The sequence below is a fragment of the Crocodylus porosus genome, unplaced genomic scaffold, assembly GCF_001723895.1.
Source record: "Crocodylus porosus isolate Cpor-Errol unplaced genomic scaffold, CroPor_comp1, whole genome shotgun sequence".
In the NCBI taxonomy this organism is placed as follows: Eukaryota; Metazoa; Chordata; order Crocodylia; family Crocodylidae; genus Crocodylus; species Crocodylus porosus.
The window spans coordinates 221,748-241,635 of record NW_017728927.1 but is presented as its reverse complement, the minus strand read 5'-3'; the positions used below and the strand labels follow the sequence as shown (position 1 = coordinate 241,635).

Genomic DNA, 19,888 nt, shown 5'->3' with positions numbered 1-19,888 from the left:
TCTTGGCATTAAAATATCAAATATACATTTAAAATACATGCAAACAAAACAGCTTTACATCTACAAATGCCCTACTTGACACCACAAGAGACTGTATGTAATTCATATAAAAATAACTCCATATATAGTCACACACACAACATGGGGAAATAGGCTGTAAACTCACACCTGAGTGCTATTAATTAGACACATGAGTGTAGAGGCTGCTAGAAAATGGCAATTACTGTGCTCCAGCAGCCTCCTTCCTGCATCTCGTGTATCAGCATCCCCGCACTTAAAAATGGCAGTGGAGGCGCTTGAACTAAAGCTCATTGAACAAACCCCCTGCTGCCATTTTTAAGCATGAGGACACTGATACATGAGATGCTGCAGTGTTTTAATTAGAGCAGCTCTAAGAGCCGCTCTAATTAAAGCGTCATGGCATCTCATGTATCGGTGCATCAGCGACTCTTGGAGCCACTCTAATTAAAGTGCTGCCCTCCACCTCCGAAGCATGTGTAAAAGTGCCCTCTGACCCCGATTTTGCTCTCGCTGAACTCCCATGGAGTTGAAGGTACAAGATCAGTCCCTCAGCAAGAAATCTCTAAGCTTCTGACTTTGCCAAGTGTTGAGTGTCTTTCTGAAACCAGTGGCAGACAGTTGGCTTCAGCTCTTTCAGGGAGGTGACTGGCACCCACGGGATTGGTTTTAAAATAAAAAAAATTAGATAATAATTTAAGATTAACTAAGATTCCAAAGAAGGATGAAAGTGGAAGTTCTCTTTTGAACACTAGCACTACAGTGATGTATTAATTCACTAGAAGAAGAGCTGGAAATATAATCAAGATGGAACATTTAATTCAAGCTCACAGCAGAGCCGCAATCTAAGTGCACAGGGGCAGAACTCTACATGCTTCATAGAATTAATTTGGATTTCTACCGGTATAATGTAAAAATCAGACTTATGACCTTTCCATTCTCTCTCTAGAAAAAAGACTCATACAAAAGCATGATTTGTAAGCAGTTGGAGTATTGCCCAGATTCTTAAATATATTTAGGTGCCTAACACCCCCTTACCTTAGTAGGAGTTTGTCATTTAATGCCTTTGAGTATCAGGACAAGGGAAAAAATAAAAAGCAGATTTGTCATTCTTAGGTTTGATATTTAGGCCCAGGTTCTGCCACCCTTATTCGCAGTGAACAGGACCAGACCGTTCTACTGAAATCTGTGGAAGTATTTGTGAAATAGAATGTTACTTTGCCCCGAGTCAAGGTAGCAGATACTGGTCATGAACAGGCATAAGTAGGATTTGCAAAAGAAAAGATTTTCTGGTTCCAAATATGTCTTCAGAATCAGGCCATGTATTCTTTGCTATTGTGCAATTGCTTTAGCTTCCTGTAGATCAAATTACATTGATACAATTTTTAAAATCCAAAGAAACTGGAGAATAGTGTACAAGATGCATTTATATGAGGGATGTAGGGAAGGACATTAAATATTTTTTATAAAAAATAAATATGCAATGCAGATTTGCAAAGATAGTCACATTCATCTGGTTTTACAGCAGCTATGTCAAGGATCTTTTCTTATGGCTCCTAGCAGCACCCGTTTGCCCTGACAAATTGTGTGTCAGTTCTCTCAGGTCATTCTTCATCAATACGGGTAGAAGCTATTGAATATTAAAAAGCACATTGCAAATTCCAGGTCTAAAAATACATCAAAATTATCAGAGAGCTACTTTTTTCTGAGCAGTAATGATGTCAGTTTGATAAGCCCTACAGTTTGTTTCTCTTTACATTGTTTTGAGAATGAGCAACGTCCAGTAGACAGGTGACAGAACACATTAACAACTAACAGCATTTCTGTCTAGTTCCTGTCCTTCAATAACCATAACATTGGCTTTAGAGTGGTCTCCTTTCCTTCCATTTTCCCCATCTTCTGGATCTATTGATTTTGCCAAATGTTCTTCAGAGGTATCTTGTAGAGCAACCTTAGGAGCTTCTGTTGCATTTCCTCTGACTGTAATGTGTTCCCATCCACCCTACAAGAAAATGTAAAATCATAATAAGGAAACATCATAATTCAGTTACACAATGTGATTCAATGCTTTGTTTAGAACAAGGAACTTACTGTGTTTATTCAGCTCCTGTCTAGAGAGAAAATTCCCTCCTAGGACTCTTTGAAAGACAGGCTTTCTGGTAAAACCCTGACATCATATCACACATACCGCATTTACTCACACACCACATGCACCTTTAACTCAAAGTAACCATCCAGTTGGGGTATGATTGCACGAGGCAAGTGACTGCCACACTGGAATGGAAACTTGGGGATGCTGGAATGGCTTTTGCGGGCTGTGCTTGGATCCTGGCCACATGGAACAGTGGCAGAGTCCACTTATCCGTGGGCACATCTACACAAACAATTAATTTGCAGCAATAAACTCTGGTGCACACTGCATTGGAGTATATTGCTCCTGGGCATGCCATTTGAATGTGTGCCTGGGACCACAGCACACTGAGCCAGGTTGGAGTATCCCTGGCTGGCAGAAGGCCCGGGGGAAAGCGGGAGTGTCAGTTTGCCAGCCCAGGGCTGCTCTGATCCAGCAAAATGTTCTGCAAGGGGCTGGTTGGGGCATAAGGGTGCTCTAGTGCAGGGCTAGCCAGCAGGAAGCCCCTGCACTGAAGCACCCTCATACCCTAGCCAGCTGGGTCAGAGTCTACATGTGTGCTGCTGTGCATGAAAAAACTGCAGCGGGACAGAACAAGTGCTATCCTGCTGCAGAGTTTATTAGTTTCCTGTGGCTCAACAGGGCCACACATGTAGACCCAACGCATTTACTGCAGAGCTAACTGGGCAACTCCGCAGTAAATATCTTGTGTAGATGTGCCCAGTGTCGTTCACCTTTGCCCTGTGATATGCTTTACCCTTTCTACAGCCACTGCCAAATTGCCAGTAGCATTTGGCAGTGAGGGGGGGCTGTGGAGCTGCAGATGGATAGTAAGTGATGGCAGGAAATGGACCCCATCCCTGATCCATGCAGTGAGTGAGCCCATGCTGTGGCAGATAAGACTGAGAAAAATAACTTCTGGATTCTGCTTTCCCAAAACAAGGTGTTTGTCTTATTCAGGGGGATGTGTCATGTGAGTAAATATAGTCACTTCCCTGGGGAGCTGTGTAGATTTACTGGTTCCACAACAACAAAGGGGTCAAATCTCCTAGGCTCTTACTTTCTGCGTACCTTAGTCACAATGACTAAAAGGAATTAGGCACACAAGGCAAGGAACCAACTTTTCTAGAGAATGGAGCATGGGTGAACTACTGACTTCACTCAGGTCAAGGGAAGTTCTGCTGTCAGCTTCAAAGGGGTCAGGATTTCTCTTAAAATATTAAAAAAAGCTGCACTCTAAATGCTGTAGAACTGCAATAGAGAGCAATGGGATTATCACATACAGGCCAAGACTTATTTTTTTAAATGCTGCTATGTTAGTTCCTGTATTTTAATTTTTTCTGTTCAAACCTTTTAATTTCCTATTTAAAATAATGAACCTTGAGAACAGGGCAGGTCAAAACTTCCTAACCCTTCCAGCTGCAAACCAAAATCCTGGCACAGCTGAGAGCTGTAGAACACAAACTTTTGAGATGTGTGTGTCCCAGAGTCAGCGATCTGCACACAGTGCCTCAGCTCACATAAGAATTAATCATTAAAAAATAATTTCTTTGAATCAATAATAAGACCTGAAGAAAACAAAAAAATAGAAAATAATAAATTAACAGAAAATAAAAACATTATTTTTCTCTCCAAGTCTCTTTACTGTCTTTGATAGACAGCGCTGAACAAACTGACAGTGCCCCAAAATTGAAACTATTTGGCTACTAACTCTAGAACAAATTTTTGCCTTCAGCACTTACCCCAATGCCGTAGTCCCACGAGAGCCCTTTGGGTTCCAGTGGCTGAACTCCTTTCCGATGACAGACTGTCCCACAGCTTAGGCTATGACTTCCCTGAACTTTGTCAGCTATCACCCAGACCTTTTAAAAAGAAATAGGAGTATTTTAGCCCCCACAAATGAAAACTGTGACAATCCATGCAAGAACAGTCCATGTGATAGGACTCAGTGACTTTACTTACAGTATTAACCACCTAATTTGGGCAGAGAGAAACCTGAACAAAGCACACCTTGGCAGTGAAAACAATTCCAGGCAGTAAGACTTCACAAGTTTACAAACCATGCTTTTTACACTGTCTCACTGGGACAGCAAAAGGTGGTGTTACTATTTCACAGGGCATGGACAGATGTACACATATTCTGGTGTAATGTATAGCAGTTTGTATAGTGCACCAGATTTAGGACACAGACAGACAGCTGTCCACGCAATAGCTACTACTGTGCCTTGCCCTTAGGTGGTAGAAAAGCGCTCTTGTTTGTCTTTAGCAAACTGCTATCCCAGGAATGATGTGGACAAATTAAAGCTAAGCTTGATTCTTACAGGGCCAGTTCTCCAATTACAAGGGTTTACACCATCTGTCCATTTTTTTGTTTTTAAATAAAGGTATAATACCAATTATACTAGTATATCAATATTTCATCTGTCTATGCCTTAATTCTCAGATTGCCATTAGGATGCATTTAGATCACTGCCTTATGGAAGAAATGAGATGAGAAACCAGTGTTTAATGAGGATTTTGCCATATTATTTATAATTAATGACATGGAAAGGAATTTAATACAGACCTGGTCCAGGGGCCCTACAGAAATTTTACGAATATTATTAGACACATGGTCCCAGCTAGATCCTTGAGGGTAGCTTGGTGTGATTCCTTGACGGTACCAGAGATTACCTATACAAATAGACAGGATTTAATTTATATAAAGAAGTGTGGTCTTTTACTCAGAGCGCAGATTTGATCACATAGGAGGCTGATATTAAGCACTATAAAAGATATCAGTGGTAATACATATTTATCCTTTACAGCAAGGGTTGGTAATGTTTTTGCGCCAGTGGCCACTTTAACGGAGCTTAATTCTCAGTGCAGGCAACATGCAATCCAGCCTGCGCTGCTGCTACTGAAGCTACTGTCATTGCTTCCCCTCCTACAGTGCTGCTGCTATCACTACCACTTCTCCCCACCATCCAGATGCAACAATATTACTAAAGCCCCTTCCACAACCCTCACCCCCACCAAAACAGTGCAGAATCCCCCCAGGTAATAGGTGGCCAACTTCTGCTTTAGGGGATCTGGTTGCATCCCCCCTCCCCCATGTGTTAAGAATTAGAGAGATGTAATTCATGTTTTTGGAATTTATCCTTTTACAAGGATTCCTAAAGGATGGCACAAGTCAAATTTGTAGACCTCCTTGGGGGAAAAGATCTTGTATTCTAAATCTATATAAAGAACAAGGTGTACCAATGATGTTAAAGTAAAGCATAGCAGAAGAAATCTCTCAGGAAGCAGGTTGCACCGTTAAAAACTTGAAAGAATACTTTAATTTTGTCTCTAGACAATAGACCAGTTTGTTTGGGGTGGTGTTCTGAATGTTACACTACACTTCCTGCTGTTTTGCACACTTCTGGGTTTCTGGCAGGGATCCTCAGGTACAAAACTCTTCTTTAGGAAAATCCAGCAATGAATTAAACAAATGTTGCAGATACAGTGTCCCATGTTATCTACAGGTGCCTACACACAAGCAGCAAGGCTGCTCCGACACGTTGTAATTACAGCATATTAGAGCAGACTCGATTAATTAAGTCTGCTGGAGTGTGGCAACTACTGTGCTCCAGCAGCCTCCAACATCTCATCAGCCTCAAGTGGCTGGGGCTCTTTATCTAAAGCTCATTCGACAAGCTTTAGATAAAGCGCCTCCACTGCCATTCTGAAGTGCAGGGACTAATTAAAGCATCCCCCCTGCACGCGCGCACACAGTCTCCCAGAGCATGTGTATAAACACCCCATGGTACTAGGTATGTGAAAATACAAACATAGATGTGAGAGACTACCCAGACAGAGGACCGGATAGTGAGCATAGTCCACTGACTTTAGTAGAGCAATGCCAATTTATACCTTGTCATTTAGTAACATAAATAATAAAGACAACTCACCATTTTTATCCAACACAAACACGGATGTCCTTCCTACTGAGACTTGTTTTAATTTCTGCTTCTGAGGTGACGGAATATGATACCAACAATCACCTAGAAGTTGGAAATAATTGAAGGAGGTGCTGAAAAAACAGCAATAAAAATATATTGCAATATACCAAATAAGCTTTGTATTGGACACTTGAGGTTCACAAGCATAAAAATACCCATCTATGCAAAACAAAGGTGAATCATGTATTTACTAGCCAGGCTTTATAGTGATGCAGAACAACTATTTTCTCGTAACATACGGCAATGTGAAGTGAGTAGAAAATTAAGTGTCCTCATTAAAATGTTTACTTTTCAATGTACCATTTTGCTTGTCTGTTGGAAAGAAATCTCTCATGTAGATCAGGTATTTCAGGCACTGCTTTCCTACATATATATGTATTGTAGTTATTGATACCCATCTCTACTGAAGAGAGTCAAGTTTTCCCCAGTAGACACCTGTGTAAAGATAAATAGTAATCTTGTGTGGCTAGGCATATGATCTGGGAAAAGCTGGTCCTCCTATCAGTTTGGACCCCACGCAGTCTTTTCAAAATTGAATAAAAGGATGGTGGCTGGGCTATTCAGAGGAGCTTTGGGATTTAATAAGACTGGGTTTTCACTGATTTTTGGACTTTTTGAAAATTCCTGTCGCTACTTTTACAAATTCTTTTGTTGAAATCATAGGAATTTGTGAGAGTCTAAACTGGCAAAATAAGCTGTGGGGAAAAAAAGACTTTTGTCTGATGGGAAGGGTATGATAGGAGCTCTGGCAGAAACCACCTTAAAAAGAGTCTCCCAAAGTCTTACAGCTTTTCTGGCTACAGCAAAATATCACTAGGTGATATGAGAGGTGCTGGCAGTAAAGGCAGGCATAGCCAAAGCACCCCCTCTCGAACTACGCCTCGAATCTGCTTCAGCCAAAGCGATGTTTTCCCATCTCCTTTTCCTAACTCAACATTTTCAGCACTTTGGTGGGTGGAATACTTCCTGGTTCTCTCTAATCTGACCTCCTAGGGGTTTGGCTTGAGAAATTCAAGGTGGGATATCTTTCACAGCCTGGTAGGGGAGACTAGGAAACTTTTCTTGGCTTTCTAAGAAGTTACCCAGCTGTGTAGCAAAGAAAGAGGAATACATTCCATGGGTCTGTCTGTGCACGTTACATTTATGCTTTTTAATGCACGTGAATGTAAGTTAGGGTACGCCGTTTAGACTGTACCAGCCTCACAGGTATTGCAGTGACAACATTCAAATACCTTAGCCCTGTGCCCATTTGGTACATTATCCTTTCACTGTGAGAAGCCCTGCCGCAGAGGACAGCACTCACCTGCAGGTCTTTTAGGAGACACTGAACCACGGTAGAATGCCGAGCCGTCTCGAGCAATGGCCCAGACCTGGTAAAAAGCTCCAACTGATACTGAAATGAAGGGTTGATCTGTTCCCACATGAAGCCAGGATGCTCCCTAAGGAATGACAACAGTTTTGTAAAAACAAACCTTTTAGAGAACCAAATGATTTTATGTGCCTATTGACTACTCACCACCTGATTAAAAGAATCCTAGAAAATAAAATAGCTTTTGAAAAATAGTTTTTATTAAACCATTTGACTTGGAAACAGAGGTCCAGGTGGTTAAAAACTTATTTAGTTGCCAAATTCCCAGAAAAATCAGTGACTCTGGCGAGCTTAAAATTGGACTCTGCGGGCGTTTCTATGCGAGATGCTTTACTCAATATTAGCGCAAATTACTGTATAGTAAGCATCACTGTCTACACATGCAGACACTTACTGCACAGTAATATGCTCTAATAGTGAGTAAATTTGATGCCTATATATACAAATAGCAAATTTATTCATATTAGTTATTGCACAGTATGGCACATATAGACAGCTGACAAGGGAGCAAACTTGCTCCTGGTCAGCTGGACAGCAGGGGGCAGGAGATTGCTTCCTGCCCCTGGGAGCTGCCTGCTGCCAGGACAGATTTTGGCACCAGAGCCCAGGTGGGGACAGTGTCCCCCTGCCCTGGTAGCAGGGAGCTCCCAGCCCCCACTCCCTGCCCACGGAATGGGGGCTGGGAACAGGGCAGCTCTCAGCCAGCTCCAGGCTGCATTTAGAGACTTCCCCTGCAGCTGGCTGGGAACTGTCTCAATCAGGGGCAGATCCCAGGCCCCATGCCCCAATTGGGCAATTGAGGCACGAGGCTTGAAAAGAGCTGAGGGGAGGGATGGAGGGCAGCATGACCCTGCTCCAATCTGCCAGTGAGGCATCTAGCAGAGAGCCCCTAGGTGGCTGGGGAATAACCTGGCCCTCCCTTGCAGCTCTTTCCAAGCCCTCTGTCACCAGTTGGGGAGCTAGGGCTGGGAGTTCCCAACTGCTGGGGCGGAAGGAAACTGTCCTCACCGGGGCTTCAGTGACAGGTCTCAGGGGCAGGGAGCAATCTCCCAGCCCCCGCCAGAAGACAGCTGTCTCCTGGCCCCATGTTCCCTCCCAGCCCCTGGGCTAGCACCCAAGGGGAGCCTAGAGCTAGAGGCTGGAGGGGGCAGGAACAGACTGCTACCAGAAGCAACAAATCTGCTCCTGCATCCCCACAAGTATAGATGCCTGCCTGGGGTGGGTTTACTCTGGAGTAACTTACTATAGAGCAAACCCACCCTACAGCATTTGCACGTGTAGAAGTGCCCCATGTGTTAAAACTGGCGGCAGTTAGATGCCCAAATATCTCTGATGATCTGGGCCAGAGACCCTTTTTAATACCCTTTTGTTCAGATTATTCTATAGCTGAGACCCAATATTCAGTTCTGCAAACTTTTCTGTAACGGTGTTAAGAGTTCAGTCATAATTAGTACAATTCCTAGACAGAACTAATAGAAAAAACCCCCAGAAAATATTCATGAATTTTTTACTTTTTTCAAAACTTTAGGTATGAAAAGAAATGAAAAATGTTGGCCAGGTCTAGAAACAAATATTTTGTAAAATAATGCATCTTGGTCCTAATCTTGTAAAGTTGGTAACCACATGCTTAATGTTAAGAGTGCAAGTAGTCTTACTGAAGACCACTGTACTGTTTACTGGATTGAGAAACTTGTGTTGTAGTCTTTTCTCTAGTTTGTAAATAAATGTGATTCTATTGCTAATTATATTAGGATTTGTAGGTGATATTGGGTCTTTACATAACAAGTCCTGTGAAGTTAATGGAAAGACTGACTTCAGTGGGTTTTCAAGTGAAGCCACAATTTGAACAGAGTCCTCTTTGGAGCAGCTTAGTATCTAAATCAGATTATTACCAGCAGTTCAAAGAGAAGGTGGCAGGAGAGCCTTCAGTGATGGAAAGGAAAGTGAAGGACATGGGTCTTAGGGAGGGGTATGGGGTAGAAGAGAAGCTGTTCCAAGCCTAGGAGGTAGCACTAGGTGAGGATGGAGACTGAGCAGTATAGGGCCAGAAAAAGGTTGCAACAGGAAAAGGCAGCTGAAGAATAACAGGGTTTACATAGGAGGGCACAGAGCTTCAGATCTGAAGCACAAAGGGGAAAACAACCAGAGAAGTAACCTGAGAAAGAAGTGACTGAATGCCGACATACACTAATTATATATAAACGAGACAGTGAAGATAAACAAGGAGTCTCACGGCTGGATTTTGCTGTGTTACTTCAAGCCTGCAGAGCACATCTCCCTTGTCACTGATTGCCCAGACAGCTATGGAGTCTTCCTCATCTGCAGCCGAACTGGGGATTATGGAGATGTCCCACAGGGTGATGGGAGGCACTTCCAGCCATGGCCCATTGGTGACTATTTTACATTTTCTGAAGAAGAAAAAACACAATGTCTTAGGAATATGTACTTTCTCCACTACATTTTCTCCACTGTTGACAGAAGTGATTAAAGTCCAGGCAGAAATAATCCCCAGACCCATTTGTTCAATGGATATCATTCAAACTAGTATTTCCCGTTTGCAAGAGGGCTGACACCAAACAGTCTGGTGTTTTTGGATCAAGTCTTGAAGCATATCAGATCAGGACAAGAGTGGTAATTTGTCAGAAATTTTTAATGAAGCAAAAGCAAGGCCTTTAAGGAATCTGCAGCTTGCTCTACTTTCCTGTCTCCCTTTTAATCATAGCCAAGCATAATCAAGACAAAGAAGAGACTGGGGACTCCACTGCAGAAAGCAAAACTCTGCAGCTGGTCCATTCCCTCCTCTGTACCGGCAGTGGGAGCACCTTCATTACTTGATTCAGGAAGGGGCTATCCAAAGACCACAGTTAGTGCGCTGTGGGAACAGCAGTTGGCGCGCTGAAGGAAAAGTGGGCAATTTCCCATTAAGACATACAGAAAAAGCTCCTTTTAATGGACTGTTCTGGAAAGCAACATTGCTTCAGTTTCCTCCAAAAAAAAAAGTATGGAATTAGGGATATACAAGCAAGCAGCATATTAGGGAAGTTGCACTAAAGTTCATCATCAGAATAGTTACCTCCCCACCACCAAAAAACAAACAGCATTCCTCCTTCCTCCAGCCTGAAACCAGGATGTAGCCCTAAGCAGTTTCCTGTTTGCTTTCAAACGTAAGTTTGTACCCTGACAGAAACGTTTGCCCCTAAGGATGGTTCTCAACTTGACTTATGTCATGTCACCCTTGAGTGTTTGAATGCAATCTGCAGTTACAGGATGTACAATAAAACAACAGTTTAAGGCCCTCAGGCTTTGCTGAGGAGAAAGAAGAGACAAGTCCAGAGCCAAAACTTTGGCCCTGCAAGCACAAAACAAAAACCAAATATTTAGGGGAATAACATGCAATTTGTAGGCTTACAGCCCTTATTAGTGCACCTGTTTGATAGCTTGTCACAAGAAAGCACCCAGGGAAACTGAAGCTATTCAGTGTTAGCCCAAGTTCCTTTTGGAAATGCTGGGGTGCAAAGGGTCCTCCTGCTTAAACTAGAATACAATGGTGGTTTTCTCTTTTTTGTTTCCAGCCAATCAGAGTGTAGTCTGGTTTAAATCGATGTTAAGAAGTCATCAGTTACTTAGTAGGTGGTTTCTGCTTGCATTCAAGTTTATAGCGGGGTAATTCTATTAGCATGCAAAGCAGGGTTATAAACACTCATGGGAAAAGTTTATGAAAACTGTAACTAGTTAAAGTTAAAAGTCAGCAGCCTTTAAAATTAACTTGAGTTAAGTTAAAAGTTAAATATTTCTACTTTCAACCAGTTAAGAGGCAAGTTAAAAAGGGAGCAACTAGTTAAAAGTTAAAGATGATTTGTGAGAAATGCGTGAAACACAGTGAATTGCCTCTTAGCATCATTTTTCATTTTCAAATGCAATGAGTGGGTTTCTTTTCCATAAGCCCACAGAAGCCCACTAATTTACTTAGAACTCACCCTGTTTTACCTGAAGACAGTGTTATACTTGTCATATGGTTTTCAGACTAATAATTTACCAATACCTATGTAATATTAGATCCTTCTCACCCTCTCCATGTGAAGTACTTTGTAAAAGTCAATGCATCATATAGGTATACCAGAATAACAGAAAGGAGATATTCATAGCCAGGTGACAAATGAAAGCTGTTTCCACAGAAAACCTTTGTTGTTACAGTTTTTATTGCTCAAAAAGGTAACAAAAGGGTATGAAATACATCTGAATTAGAAATAATGTAAGTGTCTGAAAATCAAAATTAGACTGAAATGAGAAAATCAGTTTAAATGAGAAAAAAGAAGGTTCAGTTGCATAGCAGAAACTTTAAACATGCTTACTGAATTTCAGCAAAAGCTGCATTTCAGAATTTACATCTGACAATTTTCCTCTTCTGTCTTGCAAAACTAAGCCCCCACTGCTGAACAATCGCTCTACATGGGCTGCTGGTTCTGATCTTCATTAAAATTAAAAAGTCATTATCTGCTTCACCCTCACTACTTGCTCCCAATCTTACTGGGATCAATGTCTCTGCTTGCTTGTGCTTGTTCCCTCTCCTGCAGCCAACTAACTAGCTGCCCTGTTGACTTCTGCAAATGCACAGAAACTAAGGAACTCTGGGACTTGTAGTTGTTAAGAGACCATATCTCATAGGAAAGCATACTACTCTGTCTCAAACAAGAAGTCCTAGAGTTTCAATAAAGAAGTATCGTTACATGCAGGTCCTAGAGAGCGGCTGTCAGGAAAAACTCTGAGAAAGTTGGATTTCATTTTTTTTTTTTTACTTTTAACTTATACTTTAAAAAAAAGTTAAAGTTAACCTTTTTTTAAAACAAGTTAAAGTTAAAAGTTAGCCATTTCTTTAACTAGTTAATTAACTAGTTAATTCCCATGACTGGTTATAAGCAATCTACTGACCTGGCTAACCTTGTAACAATGTGCACCTTTATGTCTTTTTGCTTAAAGATCTCACAGAGTTGCATTTCAAACCTTGATGATATTTGCTCATAAAGCCTGGAGTGAAAAATACAATACAAATAGTTGCTAAAGACCACAGACTGCCCCACTGCAGATTATGTCTTTTGTACTGATTGTCAAGTGAGTAGACAGAAGTTTTCCCCGTGAACTGCAAGATATTTCAGGGAATAAGCAGGCAACTTTTGAAATTATCTTTTATCTTAGTCCCTTACCTTACCCAGCGTCTCCGTCGTACAAAGTCTTTCATTGTCTTGTGGCCATGGTAGGATCTATCAAAGAAGATATATGGCTTAATAAGACCGTAAGGATTCTGAAATCCTTCTGATTTCAGGTATTGCCTGCTGGCACTGGGTCTCTTTAAGCCCATTGTTATTTGGTATCCTACTCTTTGTGCAAAACTCTCCCTGGCTAAGGACAGAAGTTAAACATAAACCAGCATAAGCAATCGGAAACTGGTTCAGATCTGTAACAAAACTGAAGTTCAGTTCATGCAAACCACTTTCAAAATGGCTGAAACTGGGTTAACATAAACCTGGATGGATATAGTATCAGACTTAGCTGATTTAGATTAAATCACTTTACTGAACTTCTGTCCCAGATCCCCTCCAGATTCAAGTTAACTCCACAGCATGGAGAGCAGGCCATACGATGAGAGGCTGAGAGACTTGGATCTGGTTAGCCTGGAAAAGAGAAGACTCAGCGGGGACTTGGTAGCGACATATAAGTATATAAGGGGCCCACATCAGGGACTGGGAGAACATCTGTTCATCTGGGCTCCCCAGGGGAAGACTAGGACTAACAGTCATAAATTGCTAGAAGACCACTTTAGATTAGACGTAAGGAAAATTTTCTTTACAACTCAAGTGTCCACGGTCTGGAATCAACTCCCCCCAAAAGTGGTACAATCACCTACTCTGGATATCTTCAAAAAACATCTGGATGCTCACCTTGCTGGGGTCACATGACCCCAGCAGTATTTCCTGCTCAAGCATGGGGGGGCTGGACCTGATGATCTGGAGAGGTCCATTCCAGACCCTACCACCTATGAATCTATAAGCATCCCAGGATGTTTGGTGGGACCTCCCCCACAACACCCCCCCTTCCACCTGGCAGGGTGGACAGCCTAGGTTTGGCTCAATCTGTCTGCTCCAGCTAAGCAGGGAAGCATGCTCTAGCACCTGCCACCACCCCCCAGCTTCTGGCCTGAGCTACTGCATGCACGTGGCTGTATTTCTGGAATCAAAATGAATGTCTGTTTGCTTTCTTATCAGTTCAATCTACACAGCTGAGACTAACCTGTGAAGATTGAACTGATTCAGCTTCAGGCTGTTTTAGTATCTGTATTTAGCCCCTAACTTCCAACATACAGCATTATGAAGATACTCGTGCATTGGCCTGGGTCAGTGGTAAACTACCCACTACAGAAAAACATGTGCACCTTACAATACTAGAAAACATTTGCTTGGTCCTGCGGGACTTACATTTTACCCACTGTCTACCTTCTAAACATCTATAGAGAGTAATACTTCGAATTCATACATGCTCCATAGTCAGTCCTCTCCTCCTCATTTTACAGTGAGGGAAAAATCAAGGTGCCAACACAGCATGGCAAATGAACACATATTAAGTATTCAGGGGTTAAACATGGCACATTGGCACCCAGGATATTAAGTACAAAAAATTAAATTCCTTACGCTGGAAAGTCTGCAGCATACTGCCAGCCTTCTCGGTCAGTTCCACCAGAGACATTGAAATCAATATACCAGTCAGACACCTACAGTCAGGGAATTAAATTTAAAGAGAAGCATGACAGAAAGCAAAAGTATAACATGGGAATTTCTTTTTAATGTTTACTGTCCATCTTTTGCACTTTACCTGCTGCAGAGTATACTGCAATAATACTTGTAGTACAACTTGGCATATCAAGAGCACTTTTTATTCTTGGGTCCCATGGTATTATAAACATTTAGGTTTGGATTCTTAAAGGACTCCAAGAACATTGAGTGCAGGTAGGAAAGATTATCTTCATTTTATGGACAGGGAATAATGGAGGTTTAAGTGACACAAGTTATGGCAAAGTCAGGAATAAAACTTGCAGTCCAGGGGGTCTATTCAGTAGACATTACTTTTCTAACATTAATTCTTCTAAAAAGAATTCATTTAAAAACAAAATTTACCCAAGACCACTGTGGCGATGGAGGCTTTGTGTTAACTTTTGTGCATTCTTGTAAACCAGATGCATCGCTCCACATATACCGATCTGTGGGCAGACCCCTGTAGCAAACAATATACAAGCAGAGAGAATGTTAAGAGATAATAAAATCTTTCTCTTTCAGGTAGTATGTCCTGCACTCATATGTTAAACACACTCTTTAGTCATTAGATTCTCTAAATATTAAGAAATATAGAGTGAATGCAAGACACAATAAAAAGCACTTCAGTCAACATTACTTTTAGTCACCAGGAGTGATGGAGTGAGAGAGCATTCTGTTCATCCATCTATATTCCATTACGTACATCATGAGGAGAAGATGTATTAACCTATTACAGTGTGAAGAAAATGTTGTCTTCCTTGTTTAGCAAGGGCAAAGCTGATTTGGCTCCCATTATATTAAACCATGAAAGAATGTTATTAAAGAATTTTATAACAGGTTATTAAATGTAATGCCCACGAGCCCCAGTCAGGATCAAAGGTTCATTCTGCTGAGCAGTGCACAGTGTACATGGTCCTGTTCTTCAAGAGCTCCTGATGAGTGTATGAAATGCATTCGCAAGATGAGTAACATTGCTGTACATGCCTTCTTTAATGAACACTGACAATACTAGGACCTCAAAGACCATGTATTTTCCAACCCAACTTAATACTAAACATTAGAGACGACCCATGAAATGAGTTCTAAAAGATACCTTGGATGGAGAAATGTAATAAAACTACATGCTTTTTATTTAATAAAATATAACTTACCGGCTACTATATCCAGTGACTGGATTCCACCGCTGGTTCTCATATATATAAACACATTTGACATCTGATTGCATGTAAATATTATCAGCACTACTGGCCAATCCTGCAGGAATTAAACCACTGGGATTAAAAACAATGCCAAAACTTTAGGGAAAGAAAACGCATGAAAGGTGCCATAGTCTCAATTCTGGCAGGTATACAGCAACACTTATGAATGTTTTATTGCTTGTTTTGAGACCAAGATATAAAGCCCACTTCCCCTGCAGGGATGGGATCTGCCCGTCACAAAACTCTACAGAGAAGAGAGCTATAAGAATGGAAGATTGAAATAACTGGTTCTGCTGATGTTACACAGGGACTTTTAAACACCATGGTGGAAGAAACATATTTCCTTACCTTGAATGAAGCCTCCTCCATAGCCACCAGTATAAACCCAGGCGGTGTGATCGTACCCTATGCCCCACACTATGCCCTGGCTATTGCATTCTATCAGTCGGAGATGCCCTCCTATCTGACGCCAAAACCTGAAGGGAAGAGACAACATTTTAAAATCCATTCATAAGCATACTCATGAGCAATGCACATTTTCTGTTACACCTGAATTTTGACTGTGTAAGGGCAAAAGAAAAAGGTCAGCCCAATCAGCTTTGGTCCAAGCAGTTAAGAATGCTTCCTTTGGTCTGCTACGTAGTAACTCCAGACAGCTTGACTGCTTTTACTGCAACCCTGCAGGCTTCCAAGTGTTTCACTCTCATTAAAATTCAACTCTAAATTTCCTGGTTTGTTAAATTTCTTGTCTGTTTTTTTTTTAAATGACTAATTATGATGCTCTTATAAGGATTTTTACCATAATTATGGAGCCTCTTCTGCCCTGCATACTGATACAGGATTTGGACTCCAGATTTTCTGACTTAAGGGTTATTAAATAATCAGCTTCCACATTATAAATGGAGTTGATAAATGAATAATGAATATGCCATCCATTTATATGGCTATGACAATTTAGGGCCCGGTCCTGCAAGTTGTTTCAGGTTACACCCAATGAGATCAGATCAATCAGAGTCACAATACATGGCTCAAATATATGAAAGCTAAAATGTGATCCTAGGAAACTTCATGACACGAGAATGAAGGGAAATATTTATTGGCTGACATCAGCAGCATACTGTGCATTTCATGCTGTGTGTAAAACCAATGACTTGCCCATTAAAGAAAATTCTGGCTTCATGATACCCACACTAGCAAGTGGCAATGTCAGAAATGTCTTACATTTGGTCACATGGCATCAGGTGTGGTGCAGCCTCCAGTTCTGGGCTCGGCTCACTAACAAAGATGTCTCCTTTGCATGTGACTGACCAGACTGCGTGATGGGAAGGAGGGCCTTGAATCCGTCTGCTTTCACAGCAGGACATGCTCAGCAAAGCAAGCTACGGTACAAGGATGGAACGAAGAGGTAGATGTAGGTCATGGTCTTAATGTTCTAACACGTTTCTCATCTAACACTAATGATCTAGCGCTAGGGAGAGAAAAGATGATAAGCTTCTAAACTCCTAGAACTCTGTGGTGAACTAGCGGAGTTCAGATCAAACATATCACAGTTCATTACTACTGATGCGATTAATGGACTCTGATATGTATATTGCACCTTGCAGGATCCCAAAGTGTTTCAGAACATGTGGAGGTGTGCAAACATAAACCCTGTCATTATTGCTGAAATTCAGCAATCTCTGTGCAGTAGAGCAGGCAGACACCCAGCTCAATGCATAGAGAAAAGCAGGAAAGTTTTGGCTTACTGCAGGGGCCAGCAATGGTTTTTGGATGTGGGCCAGAATAAGCCAGCTCAGATCCAAGGTGGGCCAGCCCTAGGACCTGGCCCCCACTTCTCCCCTGCCATTGCTTCTCCACTGCCCAGAAAAGCCCCTCACCACCAAGACAGATAGATCCACTGGCTCCACATGCCAGATCCAGCCCTTGGATTGCTAACCCCTGGTCTACCAGATTAAACTCTTTATTAGAAGTATAACATCTGCACAGAGCAGAGCAAACCTTAGTTGTTAAGGTTATCTGTAGGTCTGGCCATTGCACAGTGCTGGATTTTCTTACAATTCTGAAGAAAGGACAGGCTGAGGTGACCGTGCCACAACTTCTGTCTGTGGTTTCTATGACCTCGCTTACATTAGGGGATTTCAGAGGATAACACCAAGAGAATGTTTTTTTTTCATGGGATCACTTGCACTAGAGATAACAGGCAGCTTCAGATGTTTACTGTAGTGTCAAATAAGCTGTGGCAACACTTCTGTAGTATAGGTGGATTATCCTATGCCCCCCAAATTGGTTTCTCCAATGTAGAAATGGCCAAAAGAGCCAAATCTTGCAAGCCTAATGCTCAGAACTTACACAACCCGAGTGCTAAGAAAGAACCAGATTGGCGGTTACCCAGTCGTGCATCTCTTGTTCCGTGGCAGCTGCTAGGCGGATTGGCCACCGTTGCTTTGTTCTCTCAGGTGTGTACACGGCAAAGGAGTGCTTGGAGTCATTCAAAACTTCAACCAGAATGGTGACTTCATTCAGGAATGCATGGATGTACTGAGACAGTAAAAAGAGCATTGCAACCAAGGCAAACTCATGGAAAGATTCCCTCAAATTCAGTATAAGACAGCCCTATGCAGTCCCTGGTTAGAACACAAGAAGGACACAGTCTCATCTTGGAAGGAACCTTGTTTTTTGGTTGCAAGTGCTCAGGAAATGGGGCTAGCCTTATGGCTCTGTGCGACAGAGGTCCTATCTATCTTCTGGACCACTCCATCACCGTGCATCAACCCTATTCCTCTTGCCAGGCATCAAGAACTGGGCTATCAACAATATTGTTAATTGATATAATGCTCATGGTGGTTTCTGTAGACACCCACTCTGAAATACTTTTTAACAGGAGGCCAAAACAAGTATCAGAAAGAGTTTTCACTCCCTAATGCCCTGGATCAGTTTTGAACTGGTAACCTAGAGATGAGAAGAGTCATTTATGAAAATGCCCATCCTCCAAGCCACTCAACTCTCTCTTTTGTATCCACAGATTTCCTTTTTATCAAATGCAAGACTGGGATCACATTTTGTTAGGTGTACACACCTTCTTTTCCTCGTGATGCATGTAGTAGATGAACAGAATGCTATCTCGCACTCCATCACTCCCAGTGAACTGCTCAAGAGCCACTCGAACGTCCATCCATTTATGAGGCTTCCAGCTTCTCCACCACTGTAAGGTCCCAGTTTTAACCCAGACAGACTGTAGCAGAAACACAAGATCACAAGAAGCTGAGAGGCCTGCCTGGCCCCTCCCCAAAATCCTTGCTGGTTCTTCCTGTACCACTTTGAGGAATAGGAAGTAGAGGGTAAAGTGATCAGCTGAAGACTAGCAAAGCTGGGTGAAAAAAACACATGTATGCCTCACTGATATATAGGGAGATGGAAAAAAAAAAATCACGAGATTGTTTGACTCTGGTGCCTTGCATACAGTATTAACTTAAATAAAAATAAATATAGCAGTTTCAGTCCAACTAAGATTGTGCTTTCTAACACCATCCTCTATTAAGTTGGATTAAAATAGGGTTATCATACAACTGGGTTTTCCCGAACATGATCTCTTTTTGGATCCTCCCATTTTCATCTGGGTGGTTTTTTGAAATCTGAACCAGTGTCTAGGATTTTGCTCTGCTCTGTTGGTGGGGCTATTGGAGGCAGGGGGCACTGCGTATGACTCCACATGCACACACACGTGACCACATGCAGCCAGGCAGGGTGGTGGGAGCAGCCCCAGCAGCTGGATGCAAGTAAGTCTATGGGAGCAGGGGTAAGAGGGCCAGGGCTTGGGGACTGTCGGGGGGTGGAGTGTGGAGAGGGGTGGGTGCCTGCCAGTGCTGGGGAAAGCTGTCTGGGCTCAGGCTGCGGCAGGGCAGGAGGGGTGGGAGGGGGATGGTGCCTGCCCTCCAGCAACAGAAGGGAGCAGACGAGCCCTTTGGAGGCAGCAGGGAGCTCTGTGGCTGGGCCAGAGGCACCAGGGCCAGTGCCCATGGTTGTGAGGGTGGGGAAGCCAGGAGATGCTGTCTGGGAGGGATGAAGACTGTGGCCAGCCTGCCTGGCATGGCACAGGAGCCCCAGCCCCGGAGAGGGGGGAGGGGGCACAGGCCTTCCCTTCTCCTCCCTCCAGCCTGTGCTGGGGCTGGACTCACTCTGCCACCGCCTGCACAAACTGGAGTCACTGCTCTGGGGCTCAGTTGGGACGGGGCAGCTGGGTGCCTCCTCCAGCAGGGCTGGGGAGAGCAGGGGGTTGCAGGTTGGGAGTGAGTGGATCCGGCAGGGATGGGGGGGATGTGACTTGGGAGTGAGGGGCACCAGCAGGGACAAGGGGTCTGTGGGTCAGGAGTGAGGGGCACCAGCAT

At 42.7% G+C, this 19,888-nt stretch overlaps 1 protein-coding gene across 1 annotated transcript in view; it reads right to left on the bottom strand.

Annotated features, from left to right (window-relative positions):
- Nucleotides 1-1,572: 1,572 nt before the first annotated feature.
- Nucleotides 1,573-19,888, bottom strand: part of TECPR1 (tectonin beta-propeller repeat containing 1) — a 36,034-nt gene continuing 17,718 nt past the window's right edge. The window contains exons 11-24 of the mRNA XM_019541758.1: nt 18,580-18,735; nt 17,892-18,041; nt 16,725-16,882; nt 15,852-15,979; nt 15,456-15,558; nt 14,668-14,764; nt 14,185-14,264; nt 12,703-12,759; nt 9,735-9,909; nt 7,436-7,571; nt 6,082-6,174; nt 4,716-4,822; nt 3,892-4,011; nt 1,573-2,020 (exon numbers count right to left, since the gene is read on the bottom strand). Of these exons, the coding sequence (XP_019397303.1) occupies nt 1,823-2,020; nt 3,892-4,011; nt 4,716-4,822; nt 6,082-6,174; nt 7,436-7,571; nt 9,735-9,909; nt 12,703-12,759; nt 14,185-14,264; nt 14,668-14,764; nt 15,456-15,558; nt 15,852-15,979; nt 16,725-16,882; nt 17,892-18,041; nt 18,580-18,735 (1,758 nt within the window). The 3' untranslated portion in view covers nt 1,573-1,822. The remainder of the gene's footprint in view (nt 2,021-3,891; nt 4,012-4,715; nt 4,823-6,081; nt 6,175-7,435; nt 7,572-9,734; nt 9,910-12,702; nt 12,760-14,184; nt 14,265-14,667; nt 14,765-15,455; nt 15,559-15,851; nt 15,980-16,724; nt 16,883-17,891; nt 18,042-18,579; nt 18,736-19,888) is intronic.